Source organism: Haliotis rufescens, unplaced genomic scaffold (genome assembly GCF_023055435.1).
Source record: "Haliotis rufescens isolate VD_foot unplaced genomic scaffold, xgHalRufe1.0.p SCAF_16, whole genome shotgun sequence".
NCBI classification, from domain to species: Eukaryota; Metazoa; Mollusca; class Gastropoda; order Lepetellida; family Haliotidae; genus Haliotis; species Haliotis rufescens.
Genome location: NW_025963846.1, coordinates 3,594,540 through 3,620,880, shown reverse-complemented (window position 1 = coordinate 3,620,880; position 26,341 = coordinate 3,594,540). Strand labels below are relative to the sequence as shown.

General features: G+C 39.8%; 1 protein-coding gene across 1 annotated transcript in view; it reads right to left on the bottom strand.

The window, feature by feature from the left end:
- The window catches only part of LOC124144276 (protein Wnt-16-like), a 52,698-nt gene that overhangs the window by 9,759 nt on the left and 16,598 nt on the right, over nucleotides 1-26,341 (bottom strand). The window contains exon 3 of the mRNA XM_046513610.2: nucleotides 24,437-24,720. Within this exon, the coding sequence (XP_046369566.1) occupies nucleotides 24,437-24,720 (284 nt within the window). The remainder of the gene's footprint in view (nucleotides 1-24,436; nucleotides 24,721-26,341) is intronic.

Here is a 26,341-nt window from a genome sequence, read left to right as displayed (position 1 = left end):
ATGTACCGGTTCCGGAACCAAGAGGGTTTCACAGTATTTAAATTAGTTTATTTCAATGTAAACAATATTACGACTATGCAATATCATTTCTAAATCTTGTGTAGTTGTTGCTTCGTGTTTACTTAATGTAATCCTTTACAGTGATATATTATAAATACATTATGTCTTTATGTTTAAAAAAAGATTGAATGTCAAACTCTGTTTGCAGCTGTGAATGTTATTTATCCAATCACCGTTATAACACTCACGTTATTAGGCATAAAGTACACTTGAAGACCAACTTCCTATTTAGTACACCAATATGAATTTTGTTTTTCGCTATTATCAAATAGCCCCTGTTAAATACATCCCACAAGTTCAATCACTTACATGTATTCCTTCACACAGAATATTTTAATATTAGGCTCATAATGTATGTACATTTAATGAACATTTCTAGATTGTTAAATGATAAATGACAGAAGTATATGTTATAACCCAAGTAAAAAAAACTATGATTATTACAATTAGTTACCATCTTCATGACTAAAAAAAGTTGATTTCTGTTACTCCAAACATAACATTGCTGTCAAGACGATTGTAAAGGCTATTAAGTACATTGCACTATGTCTACATATAGGTGCAATTCTTTGAAGCAGTGCGGCAAATGTAAGACTTGAAGGATCGCGTTTAAAGTGCGTCTAACAAACAACATACATATATATTACACATTTTACACTTGACAATGAAATAAGCAGTAAAACGAAGGGCAAGGAAAAAATAACTTTATGGTTTTGAAACATTCTGCTCTTTGCTCCATTTTATGACTTTCAACGAGGCTTCCGGTGTGGGAATTTTCTTTCGACTAAGAACCTTCCCTTTCTGTTGTGGCGCAGAGGTAAAGTTTATGATCTGCCTTCCAAAGCAATCTTGACTGGTGTGCGCGAAGGAGTCACAATGACAAGAGATCCCATCTAAAGGGTGATAAACAACAATTGAGAGTCGGGGGACTGTGAAACACCTCAGTTTTGTTGGTCCGCTTTGATCCCCTATTCAATGAGTACACAACGTTCCCTCAATCAAGTCACAAACCGACGAGTGATTAATACCAGCCCTGATAGAATGCTCTCAACACCTCTGACCCTCCCAACAGTTTACTACCCGGAACATGCCTCTCCCCTGCGTCACAGGCTTGGGGATCATTGTCTCAGGTCCGCCTACTCCTAGGGGTGGTCCGGCTACCCAGGGAACGTAACTTGTCGCATTGTTAGTGAATCACTGAGTGGTCGACAAATCACTTAGATACATCTTGGAGAAGATTTTATTGTCTAGCACGGATTCCATAAGAAAATGAAAATATTGGTGTCTTTGAAGCGTGTATAGAGGGAGTTATATTATAGGCATACTTACCAAAGCTGATTAAAACACGACCATAAACTCGATTTAACTACCATGGTCCCATGCTCCAAGTTATCGGACGGGTATAACAGCCTAATCAACCACAGTGAATGTATATTATCTACATTGATAACGGGCAAACTGGGATGGGATATACATGTTTATTGCCCTCGGGGGGGAGCGAAATCAAATCTAAAGATAAACCACCTCGTGAGTATAACTGTTCGCACTTGTCTGGAGATGTGAACCCTTGGAAATAGAAAGAAAGGATGAGACGATCACTCTCCAGATAACTTATCATGACCTTTTGCAAAATAAAGTTTGAATAGCAGTTCATTCAAGGCTCGCATATGTACATGACAGGGATAGACAAGTATTTGCTGTTAAGTGTGCGGCACCCATCACGATGTTGATATGTATTCTTAATTTAAATGTACAACAAAAACAATACTGTTGATCCATCTTCGAACTCGGCGAATATCATTCACAATGTGCAAGTTTGCCTGTTTAGTGACATAGATTAGAATAAATACCCTTATCAATCTCTGAATCCCCAGGACTATTTTGTGAAATCATATCGTACAAGTATTTTTATCGCTGGCTTCAAATGATGAACATTTTTGCTAAAACAACACTTCAAAGTGTGCCCTTCAGGCATCAGGAACATATTTTACAGTGCCATTGACATTATAGTACAAGCAATTTCGATCCTTTGACATGATTCTACCACCGATAAAGCATTACACTAGAGGCGGTACATATTATTATATGGATTGTTTACTATAACATAATATGTATTTTTCGGCCATAGTCGACGGATGGCAAAGACTTTCCTTCTTGCGCGCCCATTCATAAAAAAACACGTTCATGACGATTAAGATTGCTTTTACAGTTAGAAGTGAAACAACGTTCAAAGAAGAAGCCGGCGAAAGCAGACGACAATGGCAGCCATCTTGGACAGATGCGGTGAGAGCTAACTGTCAATATTTGCATGCTATCACATATCAACTTTAACAAAAACTACACAACAAAAGCGATCCTCCGCTCATGAAAATCACTCTATAAACACACCGACTCCCGTCAAAATAAAACAAGCGAGAGAATTCGTCGAATTCCTAGGAATCTGTCCGTCTGCGTTGTAACGAAGACGGTTAAGTGAGGTTGTGAAGCAGATTTTCTGGGGCTAGAATGTCGAGTGGCAGGTTTGTTGTTAGAATAGATCGGAGACTAAGAGTAAACATTAATAATGTTTGAATGTCGTGTTACACTGTTTAGATGTCTTATTATGATGTGTAGATATCGCATTGCAGTGTTTGTTGTTACCCCGATTGAGACGATGATGGCCTGAACAATGGGAGAAAAACTGAGACCAACCATGAACTGTGCACGTGCTTGTTCTTACCGTACAGAAAATACACGGCGCTTTCCACCTTTTGTCAATCCGCGCAGTTTACCTGGATACATTTATGCTGTAACATTGTGTATTCCATTAGGAATGCCAGCTCGGTTTGCGGAAAACACAACTCATTATCGTGTTTACCTCGCCACCAATGTTGAGCTAAAATGTGTTGATTTGTTTCCACGACAGAAGATTCACAAAAAAGTTGTGGACATATGAGATGTATCCAGTACCTACCTCTTCAATAATCTACAAAGAAGTAAAACGTTTTTTACTGTAACGGGGACAGATAACTAATCCACGCAATCAGAACAATAGATACACATGAAGGATTTCAATTACTTTAACAACCTATAAAACGGTCTAAGATTTTAAATTATCATCAATGATTTTCAATGATCCATTCATATAATTCTTACCACTATTTAGCCCCTTACGGCCAATGGAATCAGTTTCGGCAGATAATCGAGGCTGATTTTTCTCTGGTGTTGATCTTTTATATTTTCATTATGATATAATTTAGTAAATTGATTCAAACTTCAGATGTGAAGACAAAAAATGATAGTAGACCGCTTAATTGCCCTTATACGTGTCATTAAGAAGATATATGATCATGTGAATTTATTGTGTTTTCTGCCCTATTTTGGTTAAATTAGATTCTTGAATGAACATAACGTTTTGAGAAAGCTGGCGATGTATATCGTTACATTCTCTTGAAGTATGAAAGCAATAGCAGTAAAAGTTAGAAAATCGTTACAGTTGTGTATTTAAGTGAGATGTCAGCCAACACTGTGAACATGTGGAGACAGAGGTTGCCAACAGCGTGGTTAGAGGTTCTTGCCATTTACAAGTGAGTGAGTGAAATTAACGTTGCTTTGAACAGTAACTCACATATATATCACGGCATGTCGTTGTAAGTTGGAGGAGTGAGTGAGTGAGTGAGTTTGGTTTAACGCCGCTTTTAACATTATTCCTGTTATATCACGGCGTGTAATGTGGGGGAAAGCTCTGGGTAATGCAGGGCATATATATAGAAATTACCTCTTTGGAGAAACCCACGAGCACGTGTAAAGTGCTGAATATCAAAGGACCATAAGCAGGGCGAATATTGGAATCGAACCTACGATCATCGGGTCCTCTCACGCTTTTGGTACGCCTCTATACAACGAATATTGGGTTGCCTTAGACGACTTGGAAATGTGGCAAAATGAGACTGAGTCTTGTGGGGTATATCACCCGGGTTACCCCATTCTAATCCTCTTGCGCGTATCTTTTTTTTATAGAGGCTTACTTATTATACTTAGCACTAACTGATAAGGTGGGAAATTTAAATAATGAATGTTTGATACTCACTGAGCTGTCAAACCTACAGTCTGTACTGTGACAATATGTTTAAGTATGAAAGAAAAGTTAAATTCATCACTTGTGGTCTGCTTAAACGAAATAGGTTTCTTAGAGAAGCTGTCATATTTAAATACTGCTTTCCTGTGACCGGTGCACCGAGAGAATGTCGGCCCCGGATATTATACACTGGGGGATTACGGTCCGCTCTTATCGCTAGCGGCGGTGATTTACGGTAGCGTATGTGGATATTCTTCACACAATTAACTCTTCAAATTGCGGGTGTGTAGTTGGTGTTTTTAACACGGGGTAGATAATGGGGGTAATTGAATTAGAGTAGGATCGTATATCTGGGTGTGGGACGGGGTGGCGGACAAGCGCTATCACTGTCACAGCGTCTACGTTTGCTTAGATTATCTTTTAGCAACCCGCAATAAGGACGTCGTTGAGGTGTTTTCGTTGATCATTGTGCACATTCACAATGCATAAAAGTGTTTCGGAGCTATGTGTGGACCATAGATTTTTTTTCCCTTACATAAAACATAGAAGGGTTATTATAGTGGTCAAAGCGGTCGCCTGTCATGCCGAAGATTGAGGCTTGACCCTTCCTGGATACAACGTCCGGAACCCGTTGTCCAAGCACGGGGTATTGACGGAATACTGCTGCCGGCCACGTACAACGTCACCAACTCACAATAACTAAAAAACCTAGTGCGCAATACAATTCCACCGGATTATTTATTTTTCTATGTATAACACGCGATTCAGCTCTGGAATAAGTATACACGGATTCGAATCCATACTTGGGACTTACACTAGATACACAACTAAATGCGTGTTTATTCTAGAATGCATAATCAAGAGTGAAGTGAATTTAAATGTCAACACAAAAACAACAACAACAAATTCATCTGGCTACCTCTGTTCGATTAATGAGTATATCCGGCATAGAAATATTAGATATTATTATCAAATATTCTTAAAATGAGAGGAGAATGTCTGTTTCACAGTGTATGTCGCTGAAAATATATTAATTAAACCTAATTCTTCAGGTTAACGTTGCTATTTTTTTGTCTGAACATCAAAACTAAAAATGCAATATAAAGAAGCATTAAATTATTCAAATGAAATATGTCAATGCAACAAACAGCTTCACATGAAGGTATTGCCAAGTACGTTTCGGCACACAAAGCATGAGTTTTACGGTGGTGTTTCGGCCCAGGTGTAAAACCAATAAAATCTAATTTGACCCACTATCACCATTTACCTTGAAGAAGCGAGCTGTCTCAAGTCATTAAAAGTCGCGGAGTAACACTAAACCCAGCGGGAGTAATGCGGCTCAATGGGAGCCAATAGTTTCACCCCAGGGGGTGCATTGATACAGAAATCTTATCAGTTGAGGCTACAATAAAATGTCTATTTCTCAGTTGTATGTAACTAACGTTATTGCCCTTCTTGTGACTCCTTTTATTATTTCACTGACTGATGAAGATAAATAAGTTCATGTTGCATGTTTGAAATGTTAAAAGTGCAAATTCCTGACGGCTTATATGAGTTTAAATGTTACTTAAATCAATATTTTAACCCGTGGTTAATAGCTATCGGTACCAAAAAATATTTGTCTGTAACACTGAGTTTACATTGACAATTGCTTGTAAAAGAATATAAACAACGTGACACATGATTACATTCATTATTTGTTTAATATGCAATCCGGGACTACGCGTATCGTTTTAATAAGATTTTCCTGTAACCTTTCCATACTTGTGTTTACTTCACAGGAAACAACTGCTATTACGTGTATGAAATAAGCTCTTCGAAAGCCATGGTTGGATTCCCGATGTGGAAACACCATCATTGCCTTAAAAGCAATCTAACCCATCTATCAATTCAATTTATCTTTATGTTCAAATAAGGAAACAATTATTCCTTTCTGATAAGGAACATCAAAGACAGTCTGAAGAAACAACTTTCTGAAGTAAATCAGTTACTATATTGACGAAGCACTTCGACGTTTGTGTTGAAGTCACCACCCAAGTTTAACTGTTCTTCCATACTACTAAATGAAACGTTCCTAGCTTTCTCACATATTAAAAAATACAAGTTTAGCAATGAAAAGCAAAGATGTGATAACAATGGCCTTCATGTTGCCGAGAGGGTCTTTCATCTCGACCAGAGATAATCCACACCTAAAACGGCCACACTCAAGCATTAATATTTAAACTTGCCTTCGCTGTGTTTATGCTGCGGGTTTCCGTGGATCAGATCCCTTATTGTTGACATATGCTATCGAACTATCTGTACAACATCCTATACAATAGCGCCATGTTCGAGCTATTCGTCTCAAAGCAGAAGCTAAAACATAATTTGATTTCCGCCCGAGGCCGCGATGGTATCACCTGCCGTCGAGTGTCATATATGGCGGGGTCTGATATTTACTGTAGATTGAGAGTCTGATACAAATACTAATAGAGACAAATTACTCTACTTCTGTACTCTCAAAGAAATATTTAACGCGGTGGTTAAAAAGACCGTTTTTTAATTACATGGTGGGTTTATAACTTGTCATATAAACTATCTGGTTAAATATTAACTGGTTTATTTAATACCACAGCGCGTTTCCATTCGTTGGTATAGGCCGGCCCGAGAGAGCCGGTTTACTTATGGGGTACTCCCTACATGATAATACAGTGGCACTGTAGTTTCCAAATAAAACAAAGTTAATTCTTCTATGCACGGGACCACCTCTTCAATAATTGCCTTTGTGTCGTCTAGCCTTTCACGTCGCCGCATCTAATGGAGAGCGGGTAGGTGATTATGTCTCAGAAAATATGTTTTGTGGATAAATACAGTATTAGTATTATTTAAATTCTATACAGTTGATTTGATATTGGCATTTTCAAATGGATGTAGATACAGTGGACGAAACTGATTGCATGATTTACTCTATGTATGTAGAGGGTGTAAATAAAAACAAAGAACTTGTCACAAATAAATAAAGCGACAAAACCCTTTCAACATCCAAAGTAAATCTCTACATAGAGAGTCGATTTCCGTAATCATTTTCACTGGTCACGGAACTAGAAGAATAGTGACAATGCCAAACCACGTTTTTTATCAAAATATTATGTCAAGGCAAACAAAACCAACAGAACGTATGTTACATGATTTGATGAAACTTTCAGCCGAGTCTACAGCAGCAAGGTACCTCAGACCTGTGATTGTATGTTGTGGTGTATAGCCTGCGCCGCATTGCTCCTCGACCACCACAGTCGGCTAAACACGATCCTTCCTCCCGCCAGCTTCCAGCAGCCTACCTTATTAATGGCCTGATAATACCGACGTACAATGCAGCGCAAGTTAGCAGTCAGTCACTGACAGTGTCTTTCAACACACTTGTCGAGGTGTCAAACCCGCAAAGAAAGGGTACAGATGAAACTAATCACTTCCTAACTTCTCCAGTCACTCAGAAAAATGAAGAAGTAGAGAGAGTTTATTTTGACACACACATGTCTGCGACCCGTCAGCTCCGAGGGACACTTATCATTCTAAAGGTGTCACCTTGCAGCATAACAACGCCACCTACCGGTTTTACCTGCCGTCATAATACCTTCTTTTCGTGGTATCACATCGCAAAAAAGTTCTGACTGCGAATGCTATTTTGGCAAACTTGAGGCTCGGCGCAATGTTTTGTTAAACAAGTCAATTTGGGTGTATTATGTACTGTGATGCTACACCTGTAATAAGTTCAGTGTGTAACGCTGATTGTGCGCGACACTGCTTTGTCACGAGGGCTATTAAAATAGCCAAACTGTGGGGTTGTATTTGATAAAACAAAACGACTCGAGGTGTTACTTTGTAAAACATGTCTGTCATAACAAGCCACCCTCTTCCAGACAGTGATAAAGCTATTGCTGCAGGCGTAAAACGCTATACTGTGTCCAACAGTTGTCGCGACTTGATGATCTAATTGTAGCTGCCATCCATGCCAACACCCACATCAAAATAAAGTTCTTTTTGCTTGGCTGTCAAGTACAATAGAAATAATATTCAACTCCGGTTTTCCATATTAGGGAATAGCGAACCATCGGTTATAGCTATCTCAAGTTTAATCCTGAACAGTGGTTATAAACGTTATTATTCATATGAATAGCGAATTTGTAGTACAATGAAATATTCTGAATAGAAATTTGTTACCGTAAACTACGTTTATATCGAACATGCTTAAAACGAACTGACGGGTATACGAACTGAGTTTTTTGTCCCGGCCATTTGCAGTGTATATATATATATATATATATATATATATATATATATATATATATATATATATAAAACGAACAACTGTTATAACGAACTATATTTTGTGGTCCCCTTTGAGTTCGTTATAACCGTAGTTTACTGAATATAAGAAGTGAACTCTCCAGCGTTTCAAAACACGTAAATTCCCCTTATCGTGTTTATCGGCGAGAGACACCGAATGAAGTGGTTCCGGTATGCTGTCAGATATAATTGAATGACTGAGTTTGGGCTTTCGCCGCTTTCAGCATTATTCCAACTTTATCACCACAGGGTACACGATGGATTCACGAATTCTAAGCACTTTGGGAATCGATCCCGGGTCTTCGGTGCTAACTCTTTCACCACAAGGGTAACCATAGCCAAAAATACAAATTTATAAACGTTCCTAACTTTCAATCCCTGCCCTGCATATATCAACATGCATAACTCTGACTGCCCGATAACAATTAAGGTTCAAGTTAGCGACATTTGACATGAACAGTAATAGATGCTTCTGGAAGAGGTGAGGGTGAAATTGGGATTAACGTCGCGTCCAAGATTATTGCACTTATATAGCGACGTGTATGCACGTGTGTGTGTGTGTGTGTGTGTGTGTGTGTGTGTGTGTGTGTGTGTGTGTGGTTGTGTGTGGCTGCTTGTACTAGACCGGACTGATGCCGATGTATAGTGCTAGCTCACTGAGATACCATGCCGCAGTTTAACATGAATACCCCACTAAGACACAGTATACTGACTCCGAGCCGACCAGTCCCTTAATGCCGAGCGCCAGACAGGGTAACAACAAGTACCATCTTTTAACGTCTTTTGGTATGCGTCTACATTCCATAGGACTAATATAGCAATACCCCTTAACGTGTTAGCAAACACAAACAATTGTAAATTTTACACAAGCAATTGTTTCACTTGACCTCTACTACCAACACACAATCGCCTCCTTACGCCACATGGAGTGTATAGCTCACCTGACACAACGTTAAGAGGACGTTACCACAAATAACGTCATGGGTTTATGTGCCACAATTGGTGTATTGCCCTATGAATACTCCTTTGCATGTTCGTAACGCCACAGGTAGCGTCAGGGGAAGTTAGTACAACAACTGTACGTTGCATATCACAACATGCGAGACAGGTGTAGGGACGCTGCTAGGATACAACAATTTGGGCCCAGCGTTTAAGTGCTAGTGTCAAGGTCAGGTTGGAGGGTCACGGAGGAGTGTCAACAGAAAGACAAAGCAGACTACTTTTAATAAGGTATCAATCTTGCGTAATTGGGTCGGCGTTGTAATTAACATACGCGTAAGAAAATAAACCTCAGCTGGGGATATGTATTCTCACCAATGTTGAAAATGAGATGTCTTTATTTTTGTCTCAAAACGTTGCCACTAAATAACGTTTATCAAGTTCAGCTTCAGTTTCAAACATAAGATGGAGATGTATTATGCTTCACAACCTCTCCCATTCATCGTCAACGTCACGTTAGGACGTAACACAATGTATACAAGATAATTATATACCATTCAGTATGCACAGGGTACAGAAGGTGTATAGAAGGTAAACACCGCTCAGTATATACAAGATATATAACATTCAGTATGTATAGGAGGTAAACACCGCTCAGTATATACAAGATATATACCATTCAGTATGTATAGGAGGTAAACACCGCTCAGTATATATGAGATATATACCATTCAGTATGTATAGGAGGTAAACACCGCTCAGTATATACAAGATACATACCATTCAGTATGTATAGGAGGTAAACACCGCTCAGTATATATGAGATATATACCATTCAGTATGTATAGGAGGTAAACACCGCTCAGTATATACAAGATATATACCATTCAGTATGTATAGGAGGTAAACACCGCTCAGTATATATGAGATATATACCATTCAGTATGTACATGGTATAGAAGGTGTATAGGAGATAAACACCGCTAAGTATATACCAGATATATATAATTCAGTATATACAAGGTATAGAAAGTGTATAGAAGATAACAGCGCTCAGTGTATACAATATATATACCATTCAGTGTACACCACACTGTGTATACAATGTATACGCCATCGAGCACCTTGTTATGTCATAGGACTCGGGCGACATTTTTATACATAAATTGCTTATCGTGTAAATAATAGCTACAAACCCATTTCATTACTATCAGAAATCGTTTCTAAAAGCAGACCTCGTCACGATATGACTGAAATATTGCCGATGTGACGTTACATTTTGACTCACTCACTCACTCTCCGTTGTACGATTCCGACTGTATCATAAGCATGTGTTGATGAACACACGTTTTAACGTTTATAACGTTTTATAACACACAGTATCACCCTGGGGCACGCCATCTATGCAGTTGCACAGTTACCAATGTCCTCGAGTAAAAGCTATTTTCATATACATGTACATGAGTTTCCCAGTCACAGTTAATTCTGCCGAGTGTCTGCCTTATGACATGTACGTGAAGAGAATTATGTTTATGAAAAAAGGTGAGGTGAAATTGGGTTTAACGTCGCGTCCAAGATTATTGCACTTATATAGCGACGTGCATGCACGTGTATGTGTGTGTGTGGCTGCTTGTACTAGTCCGGACTGATGCCGATTTATAGTGCTAGCTCACTGAGATACCATGCCGCAGTTTAACATGAATACCCCACTCAGACACAGTATACTGACTCCGAGCCGACCAGTCCTTGTTTTAGCCCCTTAATGCCGAGCGCCAGACAGGGTAACAACAAGTACAATCTTTTAACGTCTTTTTGTATGACGCGGCCCGGGATCGAACCCTGGACCTTCCGCTCTCCGGGCGGACGCTCTACCACAAGACCACGGAGGCGGTCCTTATGAAAAAAGAGCGAGTGAGTAAGTAAGATTGGTTTAACGCAGCTTTGAACAGTATTCCAGTTATATCACGGCGTGTCAACTTAATGTGGGAGGAAAGCCCGAAATGATGCAGGTCTCAGACGGTTACCACTTCGGTGAAACCCACTTCAGGTATGGTGCTGACAAACCTAGAAACATAATCGGGGCGAACCGGGATTCGAACCCACAATCATAGGTTTCTGGCGTGCCCAAGGGACGCAACTCTGCACAGCGAATCGCGGCGCCTTAGACGACTGGGCCACCCGTGCCACCCGTGCCCCCCATGGGAATAGAAACAAATTAACTGAATGTACATTACCGTTTAAAAATATTTAAACAACCTGGTTATGGTAATGCTAACGGATTAATGCAGTTAACCCTCGATACACGGACGGTCCCTGTCCCAGTAGAATTTTCCGGATTAACAATGTTCGAATTAACGAATAATGGGCGAGTAGTAATAAATTGAATATATTTCTATTGAAGTCCACGAACGTAATCGACCGGAAGATCGGTTCCCATTCTAACACGGTTTAAACTGACATTTGAACGTGTCAAAACATCCTTGAGAACATGTTGCGATCAGTGGCACAGTACAGGGCTGGATGTGTTACGGATGAAATATTACCATACTGATAAATGCAAGCGCTTACTCACACCAATCATGAAAATAAAGTGTCCTTTTAAGAGGTGTAAGTACGAAGCGATCCCGCTTACACGGCGTTCTTGAGATACAAATTAACCTTTGCCTTAACCAAACTCAGTTGTCAGATTTCGCTTTCCAAGACGAAGCAACAAAGTCTCTACAATCTGTAAGGAAACATGACGTCACACATACGTCCCTGTCCCTATTGAGGCAGTCAAGCCGAAGGCACGTTGTGACATTGGGTCAGTGAAGGTTAAGTCCCGTTTGGCACAGCGAATGCCGTTCATTACGTCGTCGTTAGGAAGGATGGAACGCTGTTTGTGTGGATTTCCCGTTCATGACATATGTAAACCGCTACAACCCATAAAACCCCGCTCTGGATCGGCTATCTGTTCATTAAATACTTTACATCCACTGTAACCTGAGTAAGCCTTCTTTATACGATAAATCCGGTTAAGACTTTGTATATGTCTGAGTTTGAATCCCGTTTGTCAACCAAACCTTCTGGTCATGGTCTCATAGGACTTTAATCTCAGTTAATGATTCCATAGGCAAAGGTTACGCCTACACGACAATGTTTTTATTTTCCTAGGTCCAAGTACATACACTGCTGCATTGATATCTTACTCATGTCCCATGGCGGCAGATAACATTGCTTTGAAAATTGCTTAGCGTCATACATTTGTTTCGTGTTAAATATATATGCAGAATCTCACCCAAGTATCGTTTGATATCAAATATATCTACACGAGTCATTAAAAGTTTAAAGGAGGAAAAGTTTTTCCACTTTTATCCACGAGTGTTGATATATTTGATATCGAAAGACACAAGGGTGAGATTCTATTTATCATCCAAAATTATTCTTCCAACTTTTTCAGTTTGTAGACAGTAATAAGTAATATTCGTCTTAAGTGTACGAAGTACAGCTTCAGTAGCAGAGCCATGAGTGATGTAATTTGATTGTGACGTCATGGTAACCAACTGCATTGTGATGCAATTTCATTGTATCGCTTGATCTCACCCAAGCCATATCTCCTGTGGTAGCCAGTTTTGGATGATAAATGTATGTGGGAGCACAGTTTACACTGAAAGTTCATCCACGTGTAGAGATTACACTGTTCACTGAAAAAAAGATACTGTAGAAGATCAATTTAAATTGCTTGTTAAAGGTTGGACACTGCAACAAGAAGCGATAGAGGAAACATTTCTTACATCAACTCAACATAAATGCCCTATAGTCAACTATTTGGGGTAGAAAACCCACAGGACGGCGGATCTATTGATATAAGTTTTACCCCTGTAGCAAGGAAAAATGTCCCCAAGCTTAAACTTTCTATCGGAGGTCATTGGAGCAGCCACCAATCTTGTGTTCTCTCAGTGCTACCTTTATCTATGGATGTAATAGACTAACATATTGTCTCTGAAATGAACATATTTAACAGAAAAAAAACAGTTGTTAACTTACAGTTATAAAATATAATACAAGGGAGCACACAGGCTTTCTCCATTTTCTACTGCGGTAATCTAGACTTGCCAAACTTTATAGACTTGCATGGGCTGTATTGGATATATTTGTTTCAGGGTCTGTATGACAGACTATGGATGTAAGTGTCTCTTTCCTTAGCCCGTAGAATTATCAGACTTTACACACAATCTACCTCTTTAACGAATATTTACCATATATATAATTAGAAGCGACGAAATGCATTTCCAAAACCATAAGAAACTACGATTCTGACTATATCGTAAGTATGTGTTTTTGAATCACTTTCAAGTAGTGATAGTACCAGTTGTTCGCGAAAAGGTGAGCGTATCATCCGTCACAAACACATGGTATTTGCTTCACAAACTGCCTTGGTATATATTTAGAACGAAGTGGTCCAAACATTGCTCAAACCATCACAAGCAGACATTCTTCTTCAATATAACGTCGAACGCAAAACCGACACACTTTCTCTTCAATATAAATTACAAAGAAACATGTCTATTTTTCTATTCCAACTTGCATAATCGGATTTAGAATTTCATATCTCGACTGTCAAGTACAATATAATATATGCTTCCTGCATAAGATAAATTGAATTAATGCCGCGCTGCAATGTTTTCTAAACTAAATGTGTCTTCACCCTTTCAGCCAGTCAAGAAGCGCATGTTCTCAAGTAGCGCGGACAACGTAAAGGATGTATACACTCCACTTAAACGTCCATCACCACCATTCCCTTAGATCTGCAGACAACAGAACGGTCTCTTATTATTTCATGCTTTCCTTCGATTTGAAATATTGGGCATTTAAGAGTGCCACGTGCACGTTATCAAAGTTGCTTTGAAGATGTAGATGTTTTGATGTAGACCTGTTGCAGTTCCCCTAAGCCCCCGACCAAAGCATGGTTCATCCTTGCTGAATTATATGGTCTTTTAACACCGCTCTTTGTGACGCTGGGCAAAGAGAGATTAAAACTATCTGTTCGTTATCTTCTTAAAGTTATACGTACTAAAACTTACAAACTATTGCAAAGAACGGGAACAGACAAGCTTTTATTATTCCGATTTACTATTCTAAGTAGTAAATGAGGTTTTAGTACGTCGAGTACAGGGAGTAACTGTTATCAGAGTAAATGTCATTGCGGATGCCTGGCATTCTGAAGTCTTGGATTTGTTTTACAGCACTGAAACGGTGAGTGCAGCATATTTTTCCGCGTGCCCCATTAGGAATTATTGTAAAACGTTCTAAAAGAGCCAATGCATTTAGTTTATTCATGAAATGTAGACAAAAACGTACCCGTTAATTCGTACGTTACCGTTTCCAGTGAAATTAACAGGGGCGACGTTTCCGATTAACGGAGTATTGTAAACAATTTTGTCCGTCACAAACAGAGCTTCCAGTTAACTGATCATGAGATCCGAAATAACGAGGTTTCACTGCAGACTTACGTTCTCCCCCTATTCGCAATTCTTGATCAACACCAGTCTCTCCCATTTCCCCCTCCCCCACCCCCACCCCCACCTTCAATCAAACCATCCCTTTCTCTACGTTGCATCCCACCTAAGCCTCTCCCTTTTATTCAGACACCCGTCACCTACACTTTCGTCGCACCTATCTCAAAGTATCCAAGGGCCCGGTTCACAAAGCGATCGTAGAGCTAAGACTGTCGTAAAAATTTGAGTGTAGCACTATGGTTACTTTGCGAAACGGGTCCTATTACTCTTTCTATCTATCTTTCATCATCTCTTTTCTTAATCTTACAAGCCAGCATAAAGCAACTATTAAAACTTAAATAAATGACTGAATAAATGAATAAATGTCCATTGCTTTATGTTGAGGAACTGGCTCATGAATGGTTTTGCACCCCATGAATTTCCAAAGTACGATATATATGAGAATGCATTACGATCTGCCAAATATATTCACTATGTGATATTTTTATTTTACGACTTTGCATATTTCAGTTTTATGATGAAGTTGAAAAACATTCCGCAAGAAAGCACATCGGAGACTGTAATCTCGTACAATCTCGCGACGTAAGGAGACGGAAACATTGTAATGTGATCTCGTGACAAGTTGCATTGAAACATGTTGACCTTGAAACTGCACAAGTCACATCAGCAGCTGTTATTTTAAGACCAGCGTTTAAAATATAAATGCATATAAAATTCAAATAGAATTTTGAGACGATTGGAGTTAGATTGGTATTACATCCACATTGAAGGCATATTTTAATAGATGGCAAAAAGATTGCATTGAAACAGTAGAAAGAACAGAAATGCTGGAATTCAGCTAATGTACATACTAAATTGGCGTTTCTCGTCAAGGTTATCATAGAGCTGTCTGGGTAATAAAACCTTTAAACTATCTCGGCGATACACAGATCGTCGAGATAAAAAATACAAAAACAACAATTACTCCTCCTTATATAAAGTGCTGGAGACTCATGTCATAGGATCTTATTGATTTCATGATAAAATAGAGTTGTACGCTTGACGCAAGCGTGAACAGTTACCGCACCTTCAAAACACAGGCATATATATGAAGCACGTTTGCAGTACACATGGACGTGTACATCCACGTGATATAGTTGCCCAGTCGTCTAAGGCGCCTCAATTTGCAATGATCTTGGGTTCAAATCCCGATTAGTGCTGATTATGTTTCTAGGTTTGTCAGCGCCATACCCATCCTCGTGGGTTTCATCAAAGTGGTTAACGTCTCCTATCTCTATCACATCTGAGTTTCCTCTCACATCACGTTGACACGACTTGGGTTAACTCAAATTCTATTCAAAGTGGCATATATATATACATATATATTCGAAGTTAAATTACAAAGGTTATTTGCGGCCGTTATGTAATCTTATATACGTTTTAAAAAAAAAGGAAGCTACATATTTTCCCTAATTATTTTTGTGTTGTTCTTATTTACTAATCAAATATTTCTTAAGAAGTACAACTTCAATTATCCACTTTTCTGAAAATGTCATTAAATATTATATCATTTTTTTTTCAATTTGAACGGAACTGAAGAGTCCTGTTTTTAAATTCCCAAGTAATATAACTTAGCAAATATACATATCACTCAAGTACACGTTCCCAATAGATAATACCTGAATCGGTACATTTGGAGTATATGTCAAGAAGGAACATCTGAGATAAACAGACTGGTCATAAAACAGAGCCAGACTTGTGGCGAATGTTTACAGTTATTTGCTTATAAATTCCCACGGGACTGTCTTGTTTGAAATTCTTTCATTACCTAACGCATTACACCATTGATCCGGGCATCACACGTGAGTTATATGCGGTACAAATAACTGTAACTACTGTTTATTGCTCTGTAAATACCAAACCCGGCACGCCAATTAACTAGCAATATTTCAGAAGAGCGACATAAATTCTAAATCAGCTCTAACATAAGTTGGTTTAAGGAGTCTGAAGTATTTGGCACGGAGAGATACCTTGGGAAACTGTTGTGGGTTTTCTGCTATGCATCGCTGGGATAAGACAAGTGCTTCGTGTAGCTCTGCCCTTCTTTGCTCCGGTAGTCGGTCTTTTAGGTCCTATCGTCCTAACATTAAAACACCAATTTCCAGCTTTAAGAGGCTCAGAAGACTTTTTTCATAACGTTGAAGACACAAAGAGTAGACAAGACATATGTTAAAGACTTCTTCTAAAGCACCAACACGCGGTTCTTAGTTATCTAAAATACGTGATATTTCAACAATGCCCTTCGGTAGTGTTTCGTCAGATATTACATAGATCAGGATATGCCTCCTCAAGGAATATCCTTTACGTATTTGACGCAATCCATAACGTGTGCATTTCACTATGTACAATGAAATCCCGATAATCCGGACAACACTGTGCCTAGTGAAGTCAACCGGATTAAGAAATATTCAAGCGAACAACGTGCTAGGGTTAAAATTCCTTTGTTTATGTGAACACGTTCCTAAATGTAAAACGCCAACGCCGAAGAATAACCCGTATCGAGTATCCGACGAAACATATGCCATTCCAAGCCAAAATAGCATTGAAATAATATGAAGGGATCATTGAAGATCAATGATGACACAAGGTGTTCGCAAAAAAGGTAAGCATCTCCAAAGAAAGGGCTGCAAGGCGGGGTTGTGGAACATCAATGGGGTTGCACTGTTTTGAGACGCGACTGTATATAAATTATTAGCATTTGCGTTTAATCAGTAATTGTCGAAGCCACTCTTCAGCACATATTTACTTCTTGCTGGGATTGGGGCCTAGTGGTAATAGTGTGGCTTCTAACGCCGAAGACTCAGGTTCGATTCCCAACATCGGTCAAATGTGTGTAGCTTATTCCTATTGTCTTCAGCCGTGGTGTGACCGGCTGAATGCTCAAAGTGGCGTATATGCAACTCAGCCACTCACCCTTCGTGGGCGTACTTTTAAATTGAAATGGTAAGCTAGGAAAAGTGTAGCATAAGACATCTGTATTAAACTATTACACATATCATCTGAACATGATTAGTATGCACTAGACATTACATTTAATTCATTCAGATAAAGACAACAGCACGTGGACAAACACAGCAAAGTGTTGATTTTCCAAATCTGTTTCTACTTCACTCGTAACAAAGTCGGCTTCCACTTTGATGCAAATCACATAACACACGGTCACCAAAGGATCTAGCCCCCATCTACTTGTTGAACAATGCAGGGCCAACTTCCTCCGGGGATCTTAGCACCTGATAAGGTGTATACTCACCCCAGCACTTCTCTACATGCCTACACGTGTTCAGACAATCGTGGTCGTCAGGGTTCAGCCATGTGTTCAAAGTTTCAAAGCTTCTGGTATCTTACGTTAGGTTTATTCAGGACCACCTTGGACAAAAGATGGACTGAAACAACTTCACCTTTCTTCCCTTTTCAGAAAACTAGTCACATGGATGTAAGCGTTCTTTTATGCAAATGCTGTTTAAAAAAAGACAGGAAGCGTATAAATGTCTAACGCCAGACATAACTTAATCACTATTCGGTAGAAATGTAAGTTAAACTACAGTAACACTTTCAATAGAGTTTACCCAGTTTAGTTCACAACTATCATTATACCACTGTTTTACACAATGATAATATCCGTTTAAACGTTTCTGATTAGGTATGTACTAGCACTTTCATATTCTGCAGCCTTGAACTCACATATACTGCAACAATGTTTATGATAACTGTTTGGTTTATCAGTTACTCATGCATAGGATATTAAACTTGCATCCTGTCTGATGTCTGATGCTTCTGAAATAATGTTACACCGTTTATGATGCCTCAGAATAAATGTTATATAGTGTATGATGCGTCAGAATGTATGTCATACAGTGTATGATGTCTCAGAATATATGTTATATTGTGTATGACACCTCAGCATAAATGTTATATAGTGTATGTTGCTTCAGGATAATATTACATCATATATGTTGCTTCAGGATAAACGTTATATGGTGTATGATGCTGCAGAATAAATGTTACATCGTGTATGATGCTTCAGAATAAATGTGACATCGTGTATGCTTCAGAATATATGTTGCTTCTTGTCCGATGCTTCAGAATGCATGTTACATCGAATATGATGCTTCAGAATAAATGTTATATAGTGTATGTTCCTTCGAATAACGTTACATCTTGTCTCATGCTTAAGAATAAATGTTACATCTTGTCTCATGCTTCAGAATATATGTAACTTCTTGTCTGATGATTTAGGATAAAATGCTACATCGTGTATGCTTCAGAATATATGTAACATCTTGTCTCATGCTTCAGAATATATATGTAACTTCAAGTCAGATGCTTCAGAATAAGTATGACATCTTGTCTCATGCTTCAGAAAAAATGTTGCATCGTGTTTGCTTCAGAATAAATGTTACATCTTGTCAATGTTACATCTTAAATGAGGCCTCAGAATAAATGGTGGATCTCGATTCGTGTCGAGTACTAAGCCACAGATGCCATGCCTTGTATGCCACGCTGTCAGTTACCAGGAACCACGGCCCATTGTGAAAAAGTATGTTGCAGATTCAGATATGAATTCACGCAGAACTAAGTAAAGACAACTGAATCCCAAAGAGACGTAACTCCATTACTGAGAATGTCAAAACTCTCCATGTGGCAGTTGTTTATACACCTTGGACGGAGTCCATCACGTGGACCATCTCATTCTCAATGTTAAATCACTCATTACTTCAATGGCAATTGAAATATTTGAGACTGCTGGAAACCAAGGGTCCGACTTTACCAGGGAGCGCCAGGGCAGTACGGGGATTAGCTGCTACAATGAAATCCTTGAAGCGTTTAATCATTTGTTAGACATTCTTAATATAACCATCTCCCTATTGTAAGATAGGCCGTGGGTCTGAGCAGTTAGACTGTGCCAGCCCTACTTCCAGGAGACATAACGCCAGCATACAATCTAGATACGGAGCTATTAGTCGCTGCTTTTCACGCATATTTTCTCAGGAAGGTCATAAATTGTTTCCACGTCGGTGTGTTCTCAATCCTAGAGATCATTGCTTTAGATTCACTGCAAGGGTCCCGGCCTATATGCTGAGTTAGTAACTGCCTGACTCACTGCCGCTGTTCGTTTCTGGAAATATACTTACTCTTTCTTTTTATATTACCCGTCTCTTCTCTGTATGATGGAGCTCTTTATTAAGCCAAGGGTTGAAACCGTACTAAAAGTTGGATTGAGGGAATCCGTCATCCAACCTGTATGTTACGATCACATTGACAGGAATACAGGTGGCTGGATGCCTACCCCTGTACCATATGACTATGGAATATCTACGCTCGTTTGTAATGGTTCTTTTAGCATCTGCAGATGATTAACATAGGCAACTGATAGGTTGTATTTCACGAAAACAGCATTAAGGAACGACTTTTTAGGTTTCAAATAATTGTAGCAGCTATTCATGGAGATTTAAGGTTTTCATGGACCAAATGATTCCACGAACTGGCATTAGCTGGCATTGCCTTCAAGAACTAATGGGTGAGAATTTTGAAAAATGCAAAAGAAGATGGAGTTTCGTGTACCTCCTGCAACCTAAGAGAGGAGCTCGTGGCATAATATGCCACAATACAACGAATGCTAAAAAAGCCACACAAATCTTTGTGCCCTTGTCCACATGTCATTTGCAATAATGCAAATTAAAGCTATTTGGTCACGTCACTATCCATTTCGGAGCAATGTTTTGAATAGATAATTATATACTACTCAAAAGATGTTAAAGGACACCCACTATGGTTAACCTGCCAAGGCAGGACAGATTAACTACAGTAATATAAACGAACCTGGTTTTCTGAAACTTCTTTTGAATTGCACATTTTGGAAACATTATATATACGTTCGGATCAATGGTGATACACCCTGATAGATCCTTTCTAATTTTTAAATATGTTCAGTAGAGTATAATGTAAATGTAGGTGACAAATGCTGCAGTGTGACCGTTTGACGTAGAAATACTTTGGTACATAACATGGATGCACAACGAAAGGAAAATTAGAGAATTATCCGCCGCAAGCCTTTAACTATGATAGACGGGTATTTCAAAACCTCTTCTAACTATTTGATCATGCTCCCAGTTAAAAACGCCCAGACAGAAGTCCCATCCTGGCTTAGTCTGCATGTAGATTATAAGCGGGAGAGATACCTTTTTGACTAACTGGCATATTTTTTCCTGCGGACTTGAACTGTTGCCACTAAAACTGAACTCGTTCGTTACACGTGGCTGCCATGATGAGGATGTTAATGTTCGTTATATTTGGGATTGCACAGGTACCATCGAGACGTCATCGTACAAGAACAATACATCACGTCTGGAGCATCACTGTGGGCGGCTCGGTGTCTGGCATGATGTCTGTGTCAGAAGGTTGCAATATTAGCGAAGCAGTGAGCATTAAATTGTTGATGCATGGATCCTGACTGTGTTGAGTAATGAGATCCGGACTATAGAGGTTGATCTCTATAGAAAATCAACATTTGCAGACAAACCCTGGAATAACGCACCCGAAGGAGCTTTCGCAGGGACTATGGTCCACGACCCGGTGCTAATTTTCGATCCGGTCTGAACCAAATGTGCAATGGCTGACAATCAACCCTTTAAAAACAGATCGTCATAATTTTCGCTATTCAAAAAAACCCATCGCGTTTGTGAAAACATTAGAGAAAAATGTTTTACTGCAGATCCCATTTATTCAAATTTAATAAAACGGTGCCGTTCCACAAAACTGTCTACCCTACGGCGATCGCAACATACAAATACGACAGTTTAGCGCAAAGATCGCTTTGTGACACTGGGTCAGGGTCTAACTTACAACGATTACAGTCTTGACATTGGGGGTGGCGTGATTTTACTGAGAATAAATCATCTTTGGGTGACTTTCGTAAACCAATGACCACGACAGTCTCCAGTTACGATCCGAGTTGGGCTTTCAATCAAAACTGGAGGCAAGATAGTTGCAATCGGATTTGTACAATGCTATTCCACGGGATACAAGTTTGACTTCGTGGTTAATCGGGGTGTTTCTTCTTAAACGCAATAAAAAGCCCCGCAAGTGAGTCAGCCCACGTGTTTCTATGAAGACCACGTTGATTGCGTAAATCGAGACTGGCCACTATAAAAATTCCACCTCTTTGCACAACTTGGTCTCGCGATGATTTACAGCTAACTCAACTGTTAAGACCAAAGTTTGTATAACCATAAGCTGAGTGTTTTCATTGCCTGTAGCCTTTGTCTGGAGGAGACGATCAAGTAACGATTAATAGCCATGTAGATCACCCCGTGCCTTCAGATACCGACATAGCCAGGCAATCTTAGCAACCAAGGTAGGCCGGTAAACCGTTCGGTAAACCACCCTAAACTGACATAAACTGGGGCCCTTGTTGATAGGGTGAATATAATCAAGGGGTGGCACATCGGTAGGGAGGCTCTGGTTTACCTGTAAAGAACGCAGGTGTTCAAACTCTTTGGCATAATCATATCACTTCACAGTAGCTAAGTTCAGCATCATGTGGTCACACCTTTCTCACAACTGTCGCTGGAGATTTATATTCGAAGACAACGTCCTAGTTGTGTACGACATCTTCAGCACGCAGTTTCTCTGTCGACGGTGACCGCCCACAGACAGATCAGCTAGTTCGGGCAGGGTTCTTGTGTTGTTATCACCATACCTTCATAACACCACGAGTTGCAACTCGAGGACTCATTAGGGACGTCAGTGATCCTTAAATCAAACACACAAGCGCCCGAAGGGGCAATCATAGTTCTTGTGGCACTCATATAGAGGGTCCTCAATAAGGAATCGCCCAATATTTCGCATGTAAATATGGCTATCTGAAATTGTGAGGAGCAATTACACCCCCCTGTCTCATCCCGACAAAACATTGCAGATAGATTTGATAGCGAGGCCTGATTTATCGGTCGGGCTCGGTGTTTATGATAAGTCATTAATACTAAGGCTATCGGGACATGGGTGTTCACATAGTGCTCGCCCTTAAAGCTTGGAGTTTACAGAGTCGGCACCGTGTAAAACTGTCTCTTTACCACCACATAAACAATACGGTTTTCATTTACGGGTTTGACTGGGAAACAGTCGAGAGAGGTACATGTCTCGTGACTTAGAAACGAGACACTCCCTGAACACCATTGTCTATTTCTGTTCAGACCAAAGAAAGATAGACTTGTGACTTTTCAACAAAGCGCACTGCACCACTGTTACACATCCTTGGAGACACACAGATCTGATTTTGTCGATAACTGAAAATCGACTTCATGTTTAGATTCGATCTGGGCCAAAGAGGACAGAAAACTATAAAAAAAACCTTCAAAATCCATACATTCAACCAATCCTATACAAACAGTCGGTTTATATGTCAGTTCGTTATAACCGGGTTCGTTATAACCGAAGTTGACTTAAAGATAAGCTTGCAGTGCCGTGCCAAATACTGTTTTATGTCGTTTTGGGGCTATGGACTATGGAATACACTTTGCCTATATAAAAGGGTTTATGTGTGCGATTAGTTACGTCTTCTTACAGAACAGAATATGACTTTAGATTTTTAGTGTCATTCAAGCCAATCTATTTTATCATCAAAGGTGGGCTTAGATTGTCATACAAAGTACATTTTTTGTCATTCTTTTTCGTAAATACAACAGTTGTATTACCTAGATTGGAAATACAGTAAACTACGGTTATAACGAACTCAAAGGGACCACTAATTTTAGTTCGCAATAACCGTAGTTCGTTATAAGCATATGTACAGCATATATACAACAAAAGGCTGGAACTAAAAAATAAGTTCGTTATATCAGTCAGTTCGTTTTAAGCGTGTTCGTTATAAACGTAGTTTACTGTATGTGGGAACAGTTGTAACAGGTATCTTATCACCATTCTCTACAGGATAAGTGAGTGGGTGAGTATTGTTTTACGCCGCTTTTAGCAATATTCCAGCAATACCACGGCGGGGGACACCAGAAATGGGCTTCACACATTGTACCCATGTCGGGAATCGAACCCGGGTCTTCGGCGTGACGAGCGAACGCTTTAACCACTAGGCTACCCGACCGCCCCTCTACAGGATAAAGACAAAACATTTCCATAGTGGTAATAATTGGTTTCTGTATCCCAGGATATAGCTAATGTTTCGCAGTGCACAACTTGGATATATTCACAGTGGACTCCAACCGTAATGACCACTGCTGTGGATATTTAAGGCGCATATGATCCTCGGTACACCATGCTTGTCGCTGGAGCCGACTGATGATGATCGGGATGTCAGAAGGTATGGCTGAGCAGATTGTGGGTCAAGGTACCCTGAAGGTGTTTATAGTTGATCATGCTGTCAACCTCTGGTTGGAATGGTCTAGGCTTGATTATTAACAGACCGCCATGATAAAGCTAGAATTCTGTTAAGTGTGGTGTAAAACTCACTCGCTCGCTCGCTCACCCGCCCGCCCACTCACTCACTCAGTGTAACGTCAGGCTATCTCACCTTCCGACCGACTTCATTGTTGTGCAGGTTCATCTTATTCCTGATATCCCAGGTATCTTTATGTCTGGTTTTATCCGGGGCGTCCACAAACTTTTGACTGAACCATATTCCGTAGTTGATGTTGTCGCTACAGCCGCCCCACTTCCAACCGTCGACATCGGCCTCTCCGTAATTGGACATATCACATGAGCAGTCAGTCAAGTTCCCGGCGGAGCAGGCCATCGTCACAGCGTGCACCACGCCTGCACTCAGGATCGAGTAAATAAAGGCTGTCTCCCGTGTACCTGCAAGAAATGGCAAATTATTACTGACATCGTTGAGTGAAGTGCATATTGCTTTCAAATAGCATTCAAAATGTAAGTACGAAAAATCTGGGTTCACTTGCAAAAAGCGCTACGACTCTCAAGCCGTAACACAGGCCTACAGCGGTCGTAGCACAACAGTCGTATTGAATTTCAGGCATATTAAGTGGTGTCAGTTTATTGTGGAGAAGTCTGTTTGTTGAAACATTTGACGGCTATGTGTTTGTTTATTGCATAATGTCAAATATTCCAACTCTATGTGTGTGTTTGTGTGGGGGCCTATTAATAATTGAGCCTGGACCTGACAGACCAGTGATTGATATTATGAGCAACGAACTACACCGTCGGGGTAAGATAACACGCAACCAACCAATATTCACATGACCACCAACATATCGCCTTTGACGATCAGCATGGGAAACTGGGGTTTTATTCGAACTCGGGACCTCACAGGAGTTACGTGGAAAACCACTGTGACGTATGTCTTTGAGGTTTTTCACTTGGTGTAACAAACGACACTGAGACCGGTGCTAACGGAACAAGGATTATATTCGGAGTGCATCTCAGATTCGAACCTACGACAAGTGCATCCTAACGACAAGGGGATGGAACTAGGCGCATCGATGTATCGCTCCTTAGATCACATTTTTGGTAATTGGTGTTTTTGTTTAAGAAAGACGTCATGTCTTTAATATCAGTATTTTTTATCTAACGTCAGAGAATCAAATAAGAGAATCATGGTGTCACATGTTCAGTGTGAAATGCGAAACTTCCAAATCTACGGATTAATTTTCAAGCTTTCTACTTTATAAATATGCCGCGACATAACTGTCATATTGCTAAACGTGGCGTAAAACAATCGTAACTTTATATCATTATCCGACACTATGTAGAAATAGTACCCTGTTCATGATATATTTATTCAAACACTTTTATGTATAAACTCTCAAGGGCTATTAACTTGGTCAACATATAATTGTTACTATTCCTACAATTTGATGTCCCTTACTTCAAACGTCCAATGTTGTATACAAGTGTTTCAGCGAAACAACTCCACAACCATGGTCATCGTGCTATCCTTGTTTGTCATAGAAAGGGTTAAGTGTATAAAGGATATCACAGCAGCCGTGGATTACCCAGCCCCTGATTTACGTCCAACACAAAGAGCCTGCGTAAATTCTACAATTGAAATTCGCCGCAATTGTCCTCTGTGAAGGCTAACAGGATACCCTTGACAGCTAAGCCCCTCGCCAACATTTTGTAATGTTTAAACTTCTAAATGAATTTGTATAGCAGCCTCCAATGGGGGGTAATATTTCACCAGGCCTCTTTCAAATACCACAATCCGTTCAGATTGGTGAAAAAGGGGGAGAAATGTCCTTATTACCATCACAAAGAAGGTTTCGATGGCAATAAAACTACCTGGCAGCATCTAGCCCAACCAAGTCTATGTTCAGCTATAGGGGCAATAAAATGTGCTTTAAAATACAGTTATTTACTGAATTAACGTACAGGAGACTTGGTCGGGACAATACGGAGCTAGAAACGCCGCCATACCGAGGGCTTAAGCATCGAGGGAGAGAAGGGTCATCATACGACCAAC